Source organism: Camelina sativa, chromosome 13, assembly GCF_030686135.1.
Source record: "Camelina sativa cultivar CO46 ecotype springtype chromosome 13, ASM3068613v1".
Classification (NCBI taxonomy): domain Eukaryota; kingdom Viridiplantae; phylum Streptophyta; class Magnoliopsida; order Brassicales; family Brassicaceae; genus Camelina; species Camelina sativa.
In genome coordinates this window covers 20861069-20880093 of record NC_141892.1, presented here as the reverse complement: position 1 = coordinate 20880093, position 19025 = coordinate 20861069, and the positions used below count along the sequence as shown (strand labels likewise).

Below are 19025 nucleotides of genomic sequence, written 5' to 3'. Positions count from 1 at the left end.
AGAATTCGTGATAGACAAGCACATCACAAATTAAAGGAGGATTTGATTGAGAATATATGAAATAAATTTGGACATTAAACTATGTATTAATTAAATAAAATGTTTGTGAGCTTTAATTAATTAAGTAATATGTTTGTTTGGTTTTTTTTCTTTTATTTATTTAAAATATTTTTTTTGTTTCATAAAAATTTGGTATTGTATTTTAAATTTTATTATAAGTTATTTAAGTTTGCAATTTAAATATTATTTTTTAAAGTTTTTATAATTGTAATATGTTTAATATTATTATATTATTAAATCTTATGATCTTAATATTGCAACTTAGGCTTGAGACAGATTCGGGAAGAAAAATATGATTCCTTTGGTAAAAGCTGAACTGTAGATCCCATTCCTATCATATTTTATAGTTGTAATAGTTTTGATATTTGCTTTGACAACCGTTTGATCCTCACACGCAGACAGAGTATACAAAACCATGTTCTTGAGACCAAAAATATTAGACACAACTTGAAAATTAATGAACCAAATATTGTGGGCTGTTAAATCCAATCTATAAAATGAATCTCATGAAATTTGGATGGAAATTAAGAATTGGAGAAGAAAATGTGAATCTTGATATGACTTCATGCTTATGTATGGACCTGTCGAGTTTAGACGTTTACATGTAACCACCAATAATTTTGGTTACTAACATTTCCGAAAGAGTTTACAAACAAGAGTGTGAGGATTTGACAATGCAAGTGTGTATACTCTATACATTAGTCTACGCAGCTTGATGTTACAATTTAAGGGCTTCGTATTGATAAAAACAACAGTGAGGTTTTCTAACTCTTGTTGAATTTAAGCATCTCTTGGCTTTGGGTTCAGCTCTGTCTCCATACTTGTAGGTAGCTTTGGGGTTGAAGAAGCGGCGCCAAACTTGCGGACCAGTATTTTGAAACATGGCAGCAACACTACGTATAGCGAAATGAAGAAAAATGGAGTTGCTACGAGCCACCCTAGTAACTGCAATACCAATAAGTACCATAGGAGTTAAATAAACAACTTATCTTTCAGATATGACAACATTGGCAATCAGAGTTGCAAGTACTGAGGATAAGATCACAAAAGACTATGCTAGGGAATGGAACAAGCGGTTTCACAATTTTAGCTACTTACCGCATTACCAATGCTAAAAAAGACTTCCTGAGAGGCTTGACCAGTGAAAACCTTCCTTAGAGCATCTGATGTCAAAGGAAAATGAGGTCCACCAGTGACTTTTTCACCAAGTCTTAGAAAAGGAACCACAAGACTTCAATAATAAACACATGAAAAGGAAAACCAAAATCCAAGTCAGGAACAAAACTGATGCATCTTTTTTCAGTAAAAGTGGTAAATTACAAGAGATTAAAAGGATATGCATAGCATAAAGGTTTACGCGAGTTCTGCTGGAGTGGCAATGATATTAGCCAACATTACGGTAGGAGCATGACAAGAAGATCCGAGCACCGCAAAAGCTACTCCACATAGAAGAACAGGAACACCTGTTTTCATAGCAAAAATCACCCTCAAATAAGATACATTGCAATCTCAAAGCAAAAAGCAGTAACCTTAGGAAACAGAAACTGGTGAGAGACACCTACCACATATGGGAAATACACCCAAGGTAATACCAAGTGCGGCAGAGAAAGCAAGCTGCTTTGGCTCAGTACCTCTACAAAAATCGAAATCGAACACAAAATCAAACTCAAATTACTTTACAACATAAACATCTCTGCAACAGAGAACAGATATGCTGATACCATCTATCTCTAACAGATCCCCAAAAGATCATTCAAGAGCTACACGAAGATACAATGATAAAGGTTCTGCCTTTAACAGTTTCAAATGGTCTCTTATAGTCTTATGTTCCAACAACAAAGACCCTCTAAGAGCTACATGAAGATACAATGATAAAGACTCTACCTTTAACTGTTCTATATAGTTTCTCTCTAATATTCCAAATTAAGAAACCAACAAGAAGCAAAATGCATAACTCCAGCTTGTTAAGACCAACAATTCAACAAAATAGCACATGAGATCTATCTCAAGAAGCATAATCAGAGTAACCAAGCTAGTCCTAGTTCCAGATCCATGTAGAGATACGATGATGATCATACAAAACGCGTACAGATAGAGTCAAAAGAAGACAAACCTTCGCAAGATCTGGAGAAGAGGATCAGTGATTTTCTTATTAAACCATGCTTTCAATCTACCTTTCGATAAACCCATCACGACTCTACAAAATCTTCACCCAAAAAGTTCCCCAGATTCACAAATGAACGTTGATCAGAACAGCTTTAGCGCGTCTCTCTCTCCTTACGGAACCAAGTCGAAGAAGAAAGATGGGTGTTTCCAGAACCGGGTTCGGGTAATCGGGTCAAGTATTGATTTTTTTAAAAAGTCAAGCCCAATTTCAAGCCCAGGCCCATATAAGATCCGAAATGATTGAGCGGGTCAACCCGTGAACTTCTCTCCTTCACTATATAAACCCTAGAAATTTTCTCGACGTCGCCGGTGAGTTGGAGACCTAGCACCGTCGTGGATTAAAACGATTCAACAAACAAATCATGCTTCACGGTGAGAATTGTGTTCACGAGACGTACTACGAGATTCTCTCCGTGAAAGAAGATGCGAGCTACGAAGAGATCCGCAATAGCTACCGTTCTGCGATTCTTCACTCTCATCCAGATAAGCTTCTCAGCAGGTCTCGTCGTAGCTCAGACGACGAGAAGTTTCTGAAGATTCAAAAAGCTTGGGAAGTTTTAAGCGATGCGGAGCTACGTGTAGTATACGATAATGATCTTAGATCTTCGAGATATGATGGGATCACTGCTGATGAGATTAGTATTGAGGATATGTCAGTTGAGATTAGTGGAGACGAAGAAGAAGAAGAAGGAGGTGAAGTTATTGAGGTTTTTTATCAGTGTAGGTGTGGTGATTACTTTTGTGTTGATTCTAGTGAGTTGGGAACAATGGGGTTTGGGTTGGTGAGAGATGGTGGTTTTGTTAGAGTTAAGAGGTTGGGTGCTTTTGTGGCGTCTGTTGTTCTTCCTTGTGGTTCTTGTTCTTTGAAAACACGGGTTTGGGTTGATTCTGATATGAAGATTTCTCTTCAAGATGATGATCAACTGTGAGCAATGTGGTGAATGTGGGTTGGTTCAGAGTTGAGGAATCTCAATGCAAGATGATTTCTTTAGACTGAAGTGATCAGGTTCGGACAGGTGGAGTTCTGAATAAGGATGGTTATTTGTGACTGTGTGGATAGATTCATTTTGGGAAAGTATGGCTGGAGATGATTCCTTGTGACCAATGGGATCATGGTTGGTTCAGAATTGGGAAATTTCTCCTGTAAGCTTTTTCTGTTGTGACTTTTGTACTCAATTGTTATACTTGTTGAAGAACATTTAGTTTTGTAAGAAACTTAATTATAATGGGAAACAAAAGGGTCCTTTGGTCTTCGCCACCATAAATTTACATTCTCTACTTATCTTCCTGTGGTAGTGTCTTCCTTTATCTGATATTTACGGTGAATTTGATTGAGGTTAGATGTTCGGGACTGATTGTTGATGACCAGGGTTAATTTCTGTCATATTTTAAGGATTTAGTCTTGCTTTAGGCATGCACGAGTCATAAGGCTTGGCAGTTTGAGGTGTCTCCTTGTGGTTTGGTAGAATCTTGTACTGATTGAGCATATTTTTGTTTAAGGATCCACAGTTTGTGAACAATTGATTGTAAAATTGGACTTCAGGCTCAGTTTAATTTTCAATCTTGCTGTCAGAACTACTTCCACTTGTGGCAGGGAATTTTCTTACACTGCAAAATACGGATGTGACGAGAACACATTGTTGGTCGGTGGTTGACCAAGGGAGGGGCGATAGCACACTAGATAGAGTACCATGAACATCAGGTATCAATCTTTCTAAGTGTGAACGTCAAAAGAACTAAGACGAAGCTGTGCATACTTGTTCTATAAAATCTGTGCTATAGTTAATATTCAACTTTATTTTTTATTGCAGTATACAATATATGAAATTATGTAGTTTTGTTATTTTTCACTGTTTACTAACCGATTGAAGTATATGAACTGTAATAATGTGGCGAAATTGAAAATCATTTTACTTGATCTCCTCGGCCTCTAAAGTGGACAGAATATCCTGAGGTCCGCCATTCTCCTTGACATAGGAAATGTTAGGGTTATCTAGTGGAACTGCGTCTTCTCTTTTAAAATTTTCTTCACTGCGTAGGAGTTTTTCACTATCAGATCCCACTGCACCTTTTAGAATGATGGTTTTGTGGAGGCCACCAAGCAAATCCTCATAGTCCGTGTCTCCCTTTTCTCCCAAAAAGAAAACAGTCTTCGACATGTCAATTCCCCACCTTATAGAAAGATACCTACATAAAGCCACCAAGTCATGTCATCTTGACTAGTTACATATTACATAAGTGTATATGATTGAAGAAACTATTTATTAGTCTTAGCAGTTTCTAACCTGAGTGCTTGTATTCTTGATGCACATAGTGGTATAACATTTAGCCTTGTTGCCGCTTGCGTGTAGACAATATTGCACCTTAAACCTCGCATCCGAAGCCTCTGCCTAAGGTCATCAACTCTTCGAGTCTGCCATTCACACATATATACATCAATACTAATTTCATGACTTTAAGGTAGTATTTATGCCTTAGATTTAAGCTGTCTTCTTGATGAGAGAAATATTCTTAGAAAGAGTTACCTTGACTCCTTGTTTCACAGAAATTGCATAGCATCTTGTACTGCATGCACTAGCATACTCTGCGATGTCATCCTCTGTTGCAGTTTCCGTACATGCAAGTCTCAGAATCATCGACCTTATACTTTCACCTGGCCATTTGTATTCCACATGAGTTTCGTAGTCTGCATCAACCATCATATCTCTCCATGGATAGTAGATCTCACTTCCGCTGTTGCAAACTATTGCATCAATATCTTCCAAATTAATCAGGTTTTTCTGCGTAATCTCCACAACTTCTTGTAAGCTTGAACCTGATGCCAGCACAAAACCTATTTTTCCTTTGGCAGATGTCAAATCTGCAGCTTTCATCACATTCTTGATGATATCGTTTAAGTTCGATTTGATGTTTCCGTTGTCTTCATAGGAATCAACAGCAACCACAAAGAGCATCTGCCTTCTACCAGGGCTGTAGATAACAGATGGGCGACCTTTCATAGAATTCATTTGACTTATGGCATCAACTAGTTTCCTCTGTCTAGTACCTGCATCTAGTTCCCCGTTGAGCGTGAAATCTCCTTCTGTGGAGAATCTCAAAGATATGTCATCGTCTCTTAGAGAATCACTTGTGAGCTCTTCCGGAACTTTCATGATTTCGAGACTACTTGTGGGGTGACGGTTTCTGCAGTGTTCGACATGGGATAGGTAGTTACGGCAGTGCTCTGGCCATGAAAAACGGTGTATGTTCTTGAGTCCGTTTTTTCTACACTCAGCCCAGAGATGTTTGTTAGCAACTAGCTTTAGAAGGGCATCAGAAATGGCTTGTTGATCATGAGGGTCGACTAGGAGACCATTATTCAGTGCCTGCAACACAACATATGGACTCTTACTAAGCTGTCCGGGGTCGCTGAGGTGTGACTATGTCTTTATACAGTTATCTTTATAATAAGAGATATGATTACCTTCACGATATCAACAGGCCCTCCATTTCTGGTGGCAACAATGGGAAGACCATAAGCAGCTGCCTGTCATACGCACAACAAATGGTGCGGCATGAAGATCTTATAGGTTGTGTAGAATAAGTTAAAAAGTACATTGACATAGTTAATAGTTACCTCAATGAGTGTGAGACCAAACGGCTCCACCAGAGCTGGATTAATGAATACCCCCTTCAAGAGAGAAAACCACCATATAATTATGATATTCATGTGTAGAGAGAGGAGCTATGAGTTCTAGTAATCTGCTTATGATAACATTTTTGTCATGTAGTTCTAGCTAAGCACATGCTACTGTTACGTACCTTTGTTTTGGCTGCTAAACGATAAATATCTGGAACTTCAGATTGTTTGTGATGCTTGGGATAAGCTACTTGTCCGTACAAGTCGTACTGGTCTATCAGCTTTAGTACATTCATGAGAACAACTGAGCTGCTATCAGGCATCTCTTCGATGTCATCTCGGTTACCTAGTATAAGTACCTGGAACAGTTTTTTTAGCAATTTAGGTGTATTAGCAGTATGCCCATCCACAATTTTCATAATACATATAGTTCACTGGATAATAAATGTGTAACAAATGCCGGGATACTTACCAGGTTGGCTAGTTCTCGAAGAGGCTGACATTCACCAAAAGCTTTGACCAATGTGGTGACATTTTTTTTGTGGTCAGGACGAGACAGCGCAAGTATTGTTGGTTTATGAGGATTTGAGAAAAATCGCATTATCTGCAGATAATAGGTTCATGTAGTTATTTGTTCCATGGAGTGAAAGACAGGGTAAAACAAGACGGTAACCTTTCTTGCATGAGAATGGATACGACTTCTGTTGGTAATAACACAATAATGTAAAAAGAGTATACCTCGGACCATATTGGTGGCACAGGCTTTTTTATCTGGTTTCTGTCAGGGCCAATTAGCGACTTAAGATCACCATCAGGTTCCTGTGAATCTTGTGTCAAGACGTAGCTGAAATCCATACCTGGCGGTATGACCTGATGCCACAAGGACAGGTCAGATTAATAAATGACTTTATAACATGATGCATCAGTCAATTGCAGTGTCTATATAAATTATTTTGGTACTCATTGTGTTGTCGTTTGTCAGATACTGTGGGAGTCAGAAAAGGGTTTATACCACCATTCGTGGCATGTATCTGCCAAGGCAGCTGACTCCACGTCGTCTTCTAACCCTGAGCTTCCTCTCCAGCTTGATATCAAAACCATCATACAGCCCCCACTGCGCGTCAATCTCTTGCCGTGTGCTTGTCACTACCATCTCGGCTGCATCTAGGCTCTGTTCTTCAGCTTCTATTCTCCTCATGATCTTATATGTTCGGTCAATATCCTCTCTGGTAAGTCTCCCTTGTTGAAGCAACTGCTCAAACTTATTCCTTCCCAAAGAGTGACCAGTTAGCACCATTGGCACATTTAAGGCTCCTGCCAAATGTGCAGCTACTGCTCCTGCATCAGCATAGTGACCATGAATTACATAAGGCCATATTGGTTTCCCTTCATTCACCTGCTCTCCCAGAGACCTTGCTATGCTCACTATGTGATTTAGTGCCCCATCGACAAACTCGGGGATATGGGGCCAGAGTGACTCCTTTGCTATGTACCTGCATTTAACAAACATGAGTATTGAGAAACTAACTGGTTCGTTTTCAAGGTTTTCAAAGCAGGAATTTGATAAGAAGTCTGATGAGATAGTACTTGTCCCGAGAACCGCAGGGGATGCGGATAATGTAGGAGCCACAGCTGTCGCTACCTTCTGGAGGGCATGATAACATCTCAACTGGCTCGCCATAGCTGTAGTCAACCTCTGGTGAACTGATCTGCCGTGTTAAGAGATCAACCCTGTGGACACCTTCAGTGTTTGCCAACGCACGAGCAAGCTCAACAACATATTTCACCTATTCGTCCATTATCAAAACTAAAGATTAATGAAAAATTAAGAAAGCCAGAGGAGGTACGTGAATCACTGTAAATAATTTTGATTTTTACTAAAAAGTCTTCTAAAAGATGGTTAAAATACCTGTCCACCAGTGTCAGAGTCTCTTCCAAGCTCCATGTTTTCTCCACGCACGAGTCCATGCATACTGCAGTTGTCAAAGTATGAAACCAAATAGAGGCACCGGGTAAGTCCCGTGAGTCCATATTGACAATAGCAAATAAGTCAGATAAACCAATCTCTACTTGCCTGATTAAGACAATATAAAGGTTTCGACTTGATTTATCATCTTCAGACCAAATTTGCATTTCAGAGCGGATACGAGGCATGTGATCTCGGGGTGGTTCGAGAGTTGTAACAACTTCATTTTTCTCCTTCTCTCCATCATTCTTCTCCTTCTCTCCTTCAGAAAGCTCAGAAAGAAGATCCTCTTCCGCATCATTGCGGCCTTGTTCACGTTCGATTCTCCGTTTCGATAGTCTAATCCCGTCATCCCACACAATCTGTGGAATGAAATGAAAGTACGGAATAAGGATTCAATTCAAACGAGCGAGAACTAACCTTTTCTATATTTCCATGCAAAGGTGTATAAGTGAAGAGACACAAACCTGCTTTTTCTTGCGTGCGAGATGCCAAATACGCCAGCATATATTCTCAAGCCTGTTACTGCGTTCACGAGTATTCCTTGTTGCTATCACCTGCCACAAGAAGTGAAAGATCTCTCCACCATCACTTGCGGGTATTTAAATATATGTATAGATGCGTTTGTTTTGGTTTTAGTAAAAATACAGAACCATCTCCCACATTCTTTGGTTCTTACTATTTTAACTCCGGTCACTTCCATACTTCTGGGAGAATAAGTGGAACAATATTCTCTCCAGTGTCCTTTTTGTATTTATACAATTGCTATAAGGATTACAGATTGAGAAACAAACCTTGATCCATGTTTTATACAGGTCAGACTCATCGAAACTGTTGACGACTTCTTCCACAAAGTATTTGATGGGACTAAACACCTTCTCTTGATGATCCTTTGTATTCATATCTCCAAACACCTTGTCTTGATGATCCTTCCTGTTCATATCCCCAAGCTTCTGGACGATCTTGGAGTTGCTCTCAAACCTCTTTTTGTTGCTTGTTCCAACATCAAGAATAGCTTCCAGGTAACTGTTGATCCAATCATTTCTTGCCATCTTCTCTGATTGTTGCACTGAAATCTCCTTTGAAAAAAAAGTTACATAAACATCTATAAACAAAACAATAGATAAAAAGGACTAAATTTGATTTTCCGCATTTTACGTACCCTGAGTCTACTTCAGCTATAGGGTGGGAAGAGAGAGGCCTAGTTTTGGATATCAACTTAGCTTGCCATTTTATAATCTCAATGCAAAAGGTTCTTCCGTTTTTTCTCTTTTTCTTTTTATTTCCTGATATTTTAATTTTCAGACCTTGTTTAAATTGTGGTGTGGTTCTGGTTCTCTGTATTATCTCTCTCAGACGGGCATATTACAACGTCATGTAATAACCGTTAAACTCTGGAAAGACAAATATTCTGTCCTAATCTCAATGAGAATCTTCTTTTTAGTAAGTTTTTTTCTTTTCTTTTGCATTATCAGATTCTCTAAAAGAATAAGAATCACCCATTTCCTTTTTCAAGTTTGTCTCTCTTTTTTTTTTTGTAAGAGATAGAGAGAATAATGAGTGGCACAAGGCTTTTTCTCCATTTGTTCACATTAGACTTGTTTCTATAGCCTCATGTTTTCTTGAATGGCACAAGGCCTTGTCCATCTCTCACTGAACTAAACCCGATTATAAACACTGCAAAACCTGGTTTCTACTTTGAATTCGGCGGTGAGTTATGTTTCAGTTGGAAGTATAGTATGTTTTTGTTTCATGTGAATATGATTGGAATTAAGAAAGATGGGTTCAATGTAATGATGTATATTGTTGTTTATTTGCAGGTAGAGACGTGAAGAAAAGGGATTTAAAGTCGTATAAGTATGTTGTTACCTATGTTTGGCATGTGAAAGTAATGGAACAGATCATATTCCAATCTTTCACCAAATTGGATACCTTTAAGCCACTTCAATCCTGAAAAATAATGTGAATGGTGTCTCAACTAGAAGAAGAATCTGAGTAGGAAACGGTAAAATGTTAACTGAAAATGGTATGGACGTGAAAAGTCTATGTGAATCATGTTGATGGTCGTTTGCACAATAATTTATCCAAAAAAAGCTATTTGTTTCATGAATGCATATGTAAATATTCATTCATTATGGGAAAAAAAAGCCAAACCCAAAATTGTAATATTATTTATTGAATATATTATTCAAATGAACAAAAAATGACAAAAGCATAGATATTTTCTTTATTGTTCTATTCTATATATATCTACCCAAAATGTGTAAATTTTATATATTTTTATAAACCTATAATTTAGACAAATAGATTTTTTTTAAATATTCTATCCAACATATGTAGTTTATATTTTGTTATAATATATACAAAATTTTTATTTATTTATTGTTCTATCTACCCAAAATATGTAGTTTTTACTTGATAAATATTTCTCACTTCTCATTCGTAGTTTAATTCATTTCTTCTAATGAGTTAAAATAATATGATTTGCTCTACCACCACTAAATGCCTGAAAATGTATATTTCCTCTTGAATTCATCTTATGTAGAATTTATCTTTGTTTTTTTTTAATTGTGAAAATCTTGGAAAATATAATTTGATGTTGATTGTTTTAATACTTCACATAGGTTTTCTCATTTTGTAATTGAATTGTTAGATACATGCAATGCATGAACAACTTTGTCTCGAGAGATTTAAACATTTTACAATTCTTGTCTAAAACTTCAAAAGAAAATATTTTAAATGAAAGTTTGATCTAAAGATGCATATTTGGTAACAAAGAGTTTTTTTGGCTGAATAAATTTTACATTCATTAAAAAAAAGCTTAAGTATTTAGATATATTCATACTTAAGCTTCTCAATTAAATACTATGAAACACTAACTTTTGCTATTTATCAAGAATTGTAGATTGACTAAACTCTTTAATAGATATAATTAAGATAGACATATTCTTTTCATGTCAACTCTTCAATTTTTTGAATATAACTCTAGAATTAGGTTTTTAATAAGAATTTTACTCAGTTTTTTTTTTAACTTCTAAATATTAAAATAGGAAAACCAACAGTCATGAATTTATTCAACTATCTTCCTCTTTTTCTCAGTATTTTTCTAAACCAACATTCTACAATTTTATTCAAATATTTTCTATTTGATAGTGAACAAAACTCTAATCTTCTTTATATATAAAAATTTATTTCTTTAGGGACAAACTTTCATAAATTTTCTTACAATAGTAATCAATATATCTATCACTACTGCAACTTTTCAAACTATTGACAAATTTGGAACGCTTAAACCATATGCCAATACATTCATGGTTTACGCCAAGAGGAATAAGTGGCGCTTTGATTCACTCCCGATGCCCTTTTGTCTTTTGGTGATGCATCTATTTTTTTGGGACATGCTGTAAGCCTCTTTAAATTTCTTATGTAAGTATTGAAACTGTTTATGATATAGAAAAAAAAACATGAAAGATGTTTCATATTCCTTTAAGTTTAGGTCTGTTTGCTTTTAATAAAAATATATAGGTGGCACTCTCTCCACTGCTCATATGTCACTCAAATAGAGAGAGCAAGCCATCTTTCATAATATAGATTTTTGGACATTTGATTTTTTGACTTGTAAAATTTAGTGCAATTTTATTCCTCCAAGTTGGGCAATTAAAGAAAGAGTTGTTTTCTATAAGTTAATTGTTTGGTTGGAAAATAAAAATAGTTAGGGAAATTTTAAAGAAATATCACATTAATGTATATTGTTTTCTAAAATTATCACCAAAATTACATGCTAAATGACAAAAAAACAAATTACAGATTTTTTTTCTTTTCTTTTACTAGTTAGTCTTCTGTCTATATTGGACTTTGGTCTGATATTATATTTAAAAGATAAAAAGAAAGCATCATATCACACAAGCCCCATAAATGAATATGTCAAGGAATATCCAAAAACGGGTTAGGAGCTTTGTGACCATTCGACTCTTTCTACGATTCTAGTTCTTCAGTAAAGCTTTCACACCTCATTATTCACAAATTCAGGATAACGTCCACTTGGATGGATAACGTCCACTTGGATCATTTACAATGCCCACCGAAAGAGACTCTTACTCTATAGGATCCATTACTTGCTGCGGCATTTTCAAAGTATTTTTAAATCCTGTAGAGATTTTTCAGATATTTTATTTAGGTATAAAATCTGATTTATACAATAACAATAAACTGTTACTATTATTTTTTTCCTAATGGCACGTAAAATCTAAAAACTCGGTGTGATTATTCAGTTTTTTCTACTCTCCAATTTTTTTCATAGACTTTGAATTAGCATAAGCCATAAAAATTCCTTTATAGGCTTCAACACGAGGGGAGCTTTAGCCAAAGTCTTTTAAAATCCACTTTGGTTGAATCTAAAATCAAAACTATAAGTAAAGACATTCACTTAAAACAATCCATTAAGGAACGAGAGCATGTTGACATCAAAAAGTACTTCTCAAATGCTCTTCAAGCGTATGTTGGTGTTGGATCCCAAACCAGAAGATCCGGGACCCAAAAAAATCATCCGCATCTGATATGCATGAGAAGTTGACTGGCGTCTACGTCACCCCCGAAGAAAAAGACGCTCTCCCGAGTCCTGAGCCGAACTAAACAAAGACCACTTAGCAAATGCACAAGGAGTTTCCATATCCCAACGTTTCTTTCTCTTTAAATTATTAGATTTAGGTATTTTGTAGAGTTTATAACAGTTGTGGCCTAATTAAGCTATTAATATGTAGTTTATCACAAGGAGTTTCCATATATCCCAACGTTTCTCTCTTTAAATTTTTAGATTTAGTTATTTTGTAGAGTTTATAACCGTTGTGGCCAAATTAAGTTATTAATATCACAAGGGTGTAACTGGTGTTGGCATGAAATTAAGAGCAAAAAAATATTACCTAATGATGTGATTCACGCCGTTACCCGTTGCGACTGTACGGACAAGAGGTCGGGAAACAAGGACGTTCAGTTATGCGTATGTCATAGACAACCAAGCCCTCCTAATTGTTTTGGCCAGTAAGAGAGAAGTTACAAAATGGTTTAGTGTTGATATGACACATTTGAAAAGAAATGTATTTTCTTTCTATATTGGTAAATATTAACTAAATAATATTAGCATTTTTGCACCATTTTTTGCAATAAAGAAGACTTGGAATTGATAAATATTTACATCTCATGCCAATATCATTGTAATTATATGGTTTTTTTTAAATAAAATTATAAAACAAAAATATGGATTCAACTGTTTTCTATTAACAAAAACAAAGATTTCCTAATTTATCTCCCTATTAAACCCGAAATTAAATTTCCCATTTTCATTCTCCCAAAATATCTCTACAAAATCTTTACACTAATCGATTTCAAAATATAAATTTATGAGGAGCCTATAAATCAGCTACATTCGATTTTCTATCTTCCTAATTAATCACCACATTCAATTCTAAAATATAAATTCTTCCCTAGTTTAATCGTTTTATATTTTTATTTACTAGTTTTGAAACCAAACAAACTATATTTAGTTTGCTTTAACTATTTTACGACTTTCACAAATCTTTAGTGTACCATTGGTTCTTTAGGATTCGACCTCGTATATACTGTCTTGCGGTTAAGTGTATTGGGTAATTACTCGAACAATCATCTTGTTTACTTAATGATCAAAAATGAGTGATCATGTAGCTGACTTTGTTTTGTTTCAGGTACTTGGTTTATGCTGCGAACCATTACCAACTTTTAACAACCTGCTTCAGTTAACTGCCAAGACTGACAAATATGTAGGATGGGAATCAATGACAGCATTACTCAAGCACAACCCAAACTTAAAGATACTTGTCTTCCAAGTACTGAGTATTTATATCCTTTCTTATACCATATGTTGGTTAATATACATTCTTCAAACATCAAGGTAATTAGATTTTGATCAAACTAGCTAGTTCCCTTTTGTGTGTTTAGGGGCTTCTTCACAGAGTTAGAAAAGAAGTGTAAAAGCGATGATTGCTTGTGTTGTTGTGCAGCCCTTGGGAGAAGGAGGACATTCCCACTTGCGTATCATCAAGTCATGATATGATCATTCCAATGATTCGACACCTTTGAGTTGGTTGATAGAGACACCTTGATTCTAAAGACGAAGAAGCCTCAAGAATAAGGATGGTGGAATGAATGGTTGCACAAGAGTTGCGGAAAGACTCTTGATATACCGGTTTGATCTTTCAGCCTCACACCAAAAAGATCGGATCTCTCAGCCTCGCACCAAGGAGATCGGGGTTTTGACTATTGGAATCACACCAAGTAGTCGGTTTTGATTGTTGGAATCACACCAAGCAATCAGTTTTGTTCAAAAAGAATAGAAGAGAATCACTCTCAAAGAAAAGAAAAGGTTTCGATAAAAAGTTGGATTATTATTTCATTGATCTTACATGAGTTTATATAAGAAAGGAAACTTGGTCATAAAGCCAAATACTAATTATTCTTGAAGACTAAAACATTAAAGATAGATAGTTGAATGAAGATTCAACTCTTTGTGCATGTATCTCTTCCCAAGGTGACTCTTGAACTTATTTTCGTCACTCCTCTTGGACCACAAAATAAAGGGATTATTTTGGGCTTTCTTGGACTTGAATTAGGTTCAAAGTGGGCTGGACTTGATAGGTATCATCCCCAAAAGGTTTTCCCATGCTCTCTTTGGCCATAAGCTCTTGAATAAGCCCATTTAGTGCATTCCTTAGCTGCTTAGCTTTTGCTCTAGTCATTGGTCCTTCAGGTACAAGCAATGGTTCCTCCGCAACAAGCTCCTCTGGTTCAAGCTTAGCTACATATTCCTCAGGTTCAAGCTCATCCTCCCTAGCTCCATCCATGATCACATCATCCCCCTCCTCTTGAAAAGGATTTGACCTCAAATCTGGATCATCTGCCACAAAAGGAACCAAATCAGAAACATTAAAGCTTGAACTCACATTGTACTTACCTTGAAGATCAAGTTGGTAAGCATTGTCATTAATATTACTTGTGATCTCAAAGGGTCCATCGATTCTAGGTATCATTTTTGGCTTCCTTTCAGCGGGAAACCGTTCTTTTCTCAAGTGAACCCACACTTGGTCTCCTGGTTTGAATACCATCTTGCGCCTTCCTTTGTTAGCTTGTTTGGCACACTGCTTTGTCTTCTCCTCAATGTTTATTCTAGCTTTCTCATGGATCTGTTTGACAATGTCAGCTTTTTTTTTTCCATCCAAGCTAGCTCTTTCACTCAAAGGTAGAGGGGTTAGATCCAATGGAGATAAAGGATTAAAGCCATAAACAATTTGGAATGGAGAAAACTTAGTTGAAGAATGAATTGATTGATTGTATGCAAACTCAACATGTGGTAAACATTCTTCCCAAGTTTTAATGTTCTTTTTGATCAAAGCTCGCAAGAGAGTAGACAAAGTTCTGTTAACTACTTCAGTTTGACCATCAGTTTGTGGATGACAAGTAGTGGAGAATAGCAGTAACTTTAAAACTTTGTATCCCTATCAGAAACAGTTGACTTAGGCACTCCATGCAAACGGACAATTTCCTTGAAGAACAACTCAACAACATGCAAAGCATTATCAGTTTTGTGACAAGGTATGAAATGCGCCATTTTTGAAAATCGATCAATAACCACAAAAACTGAATCTTTACCAGTTCTAGTTCTAGGCAAACCAAGCACAAAATCCATAGAAATATCATGCCAAGGCTGAGTAGGAATAAGCAAGGGAGTGTACAAACCGTTGGGTTGTACCTTTGACTTAGATTGTTTGCAAGTGACACATCTTCCACATATCCTTTCGACGTCTCTCTTCATGTTTGGCTAATGAAAATGATCTTGCATCACCTTAAGCGTTTTTACTATTCCAAAATGACCCATCAATCCTCCTCCATGCGCTTCCCTAACCAGTAATTCTCGAAGAGAACAAATAGGCACACAAAAACAATTGTCATAGAAAAGGAACCTATCATGCCTATAGTATTTTCCCGCAAACCTTTCACAAGATTTGTACACATCTTTAAAGTCAGGATCCTTCTCATAAATCTCTTTAACTTGTTCGAATCCCATCAGTTTAACATCAAGAGTAGAGATTAGAGCATACCTTCGGGATAAGGCATCAACAACAATGTTTTCCTTACCTTGCTTATACTTGATGACATAGGGAAACGTTTCTATGAACTCCACCCACATGGCATGCCGTTTGTTGACCTTTTGCTGACCCTTCAAATGTTTGAGGGACTCATGATCAGTGTGAATCACAAACTCTTTGGGCCATAGGTAGTGTTGCCATGTTTGCAGCGCTCGAACCAACACATACAGCTACTTGTCATATGTTGGATAGTTCAAGGTCGCTCCTCCAAGCTTCTCACTAAAATATGCAATGGGTTTCTTGTCTTGCATCAACACATCTCCAATACCTACACCAGAAGCATCGCACTCAATTTCAAAGGTTTTAAGGAAATTAGGCAAAGTTAAGAGTGGGGCGTTTGTAAGCTTCTCTTTCAAGGCTTGGAACGCTTCTTCTTGTGCTTTCTCCCATTTGAATCCAACATCCTTCTTGATGACTTATGTAAGTGGTGCAGCTATAGTGCTAAAGTCCTTCACAAAGCGCCTATAGAATCCAGCTAGTCCATGAAAGCTCCTTACTTCTCCAACGGTCTTAGGACTTGACTAGTCTCTAATAGCTTTAACTTTCTCCTCATCAACCTTAATGCCATCTGCACTAACAACAAAACCTAGAAAGACCAGGTTATCCGTACAAAAAGTGCATTTCTTAAGATTGGCAAACAACTTCTCCTCTCTAAGAGTTGTAAGAACCGCTTCTAGATGTTGAACATGTTCTTCCATATTCTTGCTATAGACTAAAATATCATCAAAGTAAACTACAACAAAGATTCCAATGAATTTTCTCAAAACATGGTTCATTAACCTCATAAAAGTGCTAGGTGCATTTGTTAGCCCAAAAGGCATAACCAACCACTCATACCACCCATACTTAGTTTTGAAAGCAGTTTTCCATTCATCACCCTCTTTCATGCGTATTTGGTGATATCCACTTTTGAGATCTATCTTAGAAAAGACACAAGAACCATGCAGTTCATCTAGCATATCATCAAGCCTAGGAATAGGGTGACGATACTTTACCGTGATGTTGTTGATAGCTCTACAATCAACACACATGCGCCAACTTCCATCCTTTTTAGGCACAAGTAGGACTGGGACCGCACATGGGCTCATGCTCTCTCTAATATGTCCTTTCTCCATGAGCTTAACTTGTCGTTGCAGCTCCAATGTCTCCACAGGATTAGTCCTATAAGCTGGTCGGTTTGGAAGTGATGCACCAGGAACAAAGTCTATTTGGTGTTCAATACCACGGATAGGTGGTAAACCTTTCAGATTGTCCTCCAGGAATACGTCCTCAAAATCCTGCAAAAGAAATGTTATCTCACTCGGTAACACCGGTGCAAGGTCAGAAAAACTCATGAGAGTTTCTTTGTAAAGAAACATAATCAAAGTTTGTTTTGAAAATAAAGCTCTCTTAACCTCTCCTTTCCTCACAAAGAAATTTGAATGCCTCACAGGTTTTCTCTCACAGGCCTTTGACTTGGTTTTTCTCAAACTCTCGCTCTCTTTTTGGTGAATTGTGTTTGTGGGGTCGCTCAGGGTGTTTATTTCTTTCTTTTGCTTGAGAATCAACTGATCTTGATAAACTTCATGAGGTGTCAACGGAACAAAGATGATCTTCTTGCCTTTGAACTCAAAAGAATAATGGTTAGTGAAACCATCATGGCTTGTTCTCCGGTCAGATTGCCATGGTCTTCCTAGAAGAATATGACTAGCCTCCATAGGTAGAACATCGCACAAAACCTCATCCTCATACTTCCCAATGACAATAGGAACCTTTACTTGGATACTAACCTTCATCTCACCATCATCATTAAGCCATTGTAGCTTATATGGCTTTGGGTGCTTCTCCAAAGTCAGCCCAAGCTTCTTAACCATTGTTTCACTCGCCACATTAGTACAACTCCCACCATCAATTATGAGACAACACACCTTATCTCGGACATGGAACCTTGTATGAAATAGATTCTCCCTCTACTCATGTTCCACAATCGCAGTTTGAACACTAAGTGACCTCCTTGCCACCAATATCTCGCCTTTTGCTGGAATTTTTTCAAGTTCTTCTAGCGAATCAGAAACCACCTCTTCATTTTCTGATTCAAACTCTCCATTCTCCACGAGAATCATGGTTCTTCTGTTGGAGCACTCATGTGCATAGTGTCCTCTCCCATGACACTTATAACACGTCACATCACGAGCTCGGGTTCTGGTATCCTTAGCTTTGTCCTTGGTAACTTGATTGGCAACAAATGGTTTCGCTTCAACCTTTGGAAGAGCAACTGACTTTTCTTCCTTCTGCTAACTTGTTTTTGGGTTAGATGAACCAGCACCATAAGTTATCCGCGTAGAACTTCTTATCTTGAGTTGCTTTTCCACCAAGATTGCTTTATGTAACATCTCTTCAATCTCCACATAATGTTCCATCTCAAGCCTATCCTGGACATCTCGGTTCAACACACTCATGATTCTAGCCATAGTCGTTTCTCGGTCCTCAACCACATCAGCTCTTATCAAAAGAATCTCCATCTCTTGATAGTAATCCTCCACACTTCGACTTCCCTGAGTTAGTCTCCTTAGCTTTTGATGCAGATCGCGATGGTAATGGTCGGGAACAAACCTTCTCCTCAAGATAGCCTTCATCTCAGCCCAAGTCTCAATCGGATATTCGCCATTACGTCTTCGTGAAGTCACCAACTGATCCCACCAGCTAAGCGCATACTCACTAAACTCAACAGACGCCATTCGCACCTTATTGATCTCGGAATAGTGCTAAAAATTGAAAACTTGTCTACCTTCTTCTCCCACTCCAAGTAGACATCTGGATCGTTCTTCCCAGTGAATGGTGGAATTTTAAACCTCATTCCTCCAATGTCGTCATTATTTCTTTGTCTGCCTTCTCGCACACGTCTATGTCTCCTTTGGCCTCCTTGAGATGAGTTTCCACTACGACTGTAGTAATCTTCAGCTGCTACATATCTCGGCATTCTTAACTCTTCTCCTACTCCCATCGGTTGATTAGGCAAATTTTGTGGTTGCCTTTGTTGTGCTTCTGCTTGAACTTCGTC

The 19025-nt window shown here is 37.2% G+C and overlaps 3 protein-coding genes and 1 long non-coding RNA gene across 10 annotated transcripts; 2 read left to right on the top strand and 2 right to left on the bottom strand.

Annotated features, from left to right (window-relative positions):
* Nucleotides 1-657: 657 nt before the first annotated feature.
* On the bottom strand, nt 658-3157 carry LOC104737015 (uncharacterized). Its single transcript, XM_010457111.3, has 5 exons — nt 2174-3157; nt 1623-1693; nt 1418-1523; nt 1159-1291; nt 658-1005 (listed from the first exon to the last, which is right to left on the bottom strand). The coding sequence occupies exons 1-5, from the start codon at nt 2248-2250 to the stop codon at nt 841-843; spliced, it is 552 nt and encodes a 183-aa protein (XP_010455413.1). The 5' UTR covers nt 2251-3157; the 3' UTR covers nt 658-840.
* On the top strand, nt 2532-4069 carry LOC104737011 (uncharacterized). Of its 2 annotated transcripts, none has more exons than XM_010457108.3 (2): nt 2532-3369; nt 3821-4069. In XM_010457108.3, exon 1 carries the CDS (start codon nt 2589-2591, stop codon nt 3153-3155), a length of 567 nt encoding a protein of 188 aa, XP_010455410.1. In that variant the 5' UTR covers nt 2532-2588; the 3' UTR covers nt 3156-3369; nt 3821-4069. The 2 variants fall into 2 exon arrangements, with proteins under 2 accessions (XP_010455410.1, XP_010455411.1); XM_010457109.3 differs by having other exon boundaries at nt 2538-3369; nt 3800-4069.
* Nucleotides 4006-9633, bottom strand: LOC104737013 (sucrose-phosphate synthase 4). 6 transcript variants are annotated; one of them, XM_087481945.1, is made up of 15 exons: nt 8974-9633; nt 8606-8887; nt 8279-8368; nt 7920-8173; nt 7755-7818; nt 7433-7632; nt 6858-7338; nt 6584-6715; nt 6318-6449; nt 6028-6204; nt 5843-5896; nt 5690-5752; nt 4752-5591; nt 4512-4639; nt 4006-4413 (listed from the first exon to the last, which is right to left on the bottom strand). In XM_087481945.1, the coding sequence occupies exons 2-15, from the start codon at nt 8861-8863 to the stop codon at nt 4137-4139; spliced, it is 3150 nt and encodes a 1049-aa protein (XP_087338071.1). In that variant the 5' UTR covers nt 8864-8887; nt 8974-9633; the 3' UTR covers nt 4006-4136. The 6 variants fall into 6 exon arrangements, with proteins under 6 accessions (XP_087338071.1, XP_087338069.1, XP_087338070.1 ...); XM_087481943.1 differs by having other exon boundaries at nt 8606-8880; nt 8974-9452; XM_087481944.1 differs by having other exon boundaries at nt 8606-8890; nt 8974-9357.
* On the top strand, nt 9168-9795 carry LOC104737014 (uncharacterized). The gene is made up of 2 exons (XR_759678.2): nt 9168-9521; nt 9632-9795. It is a non-coding gene; the product is annotated as an uncharacterized LOC104737014 (long non-coding RNA).
* Nucleotides 9796-19025: the final 9230 nt, after the last annotated feature.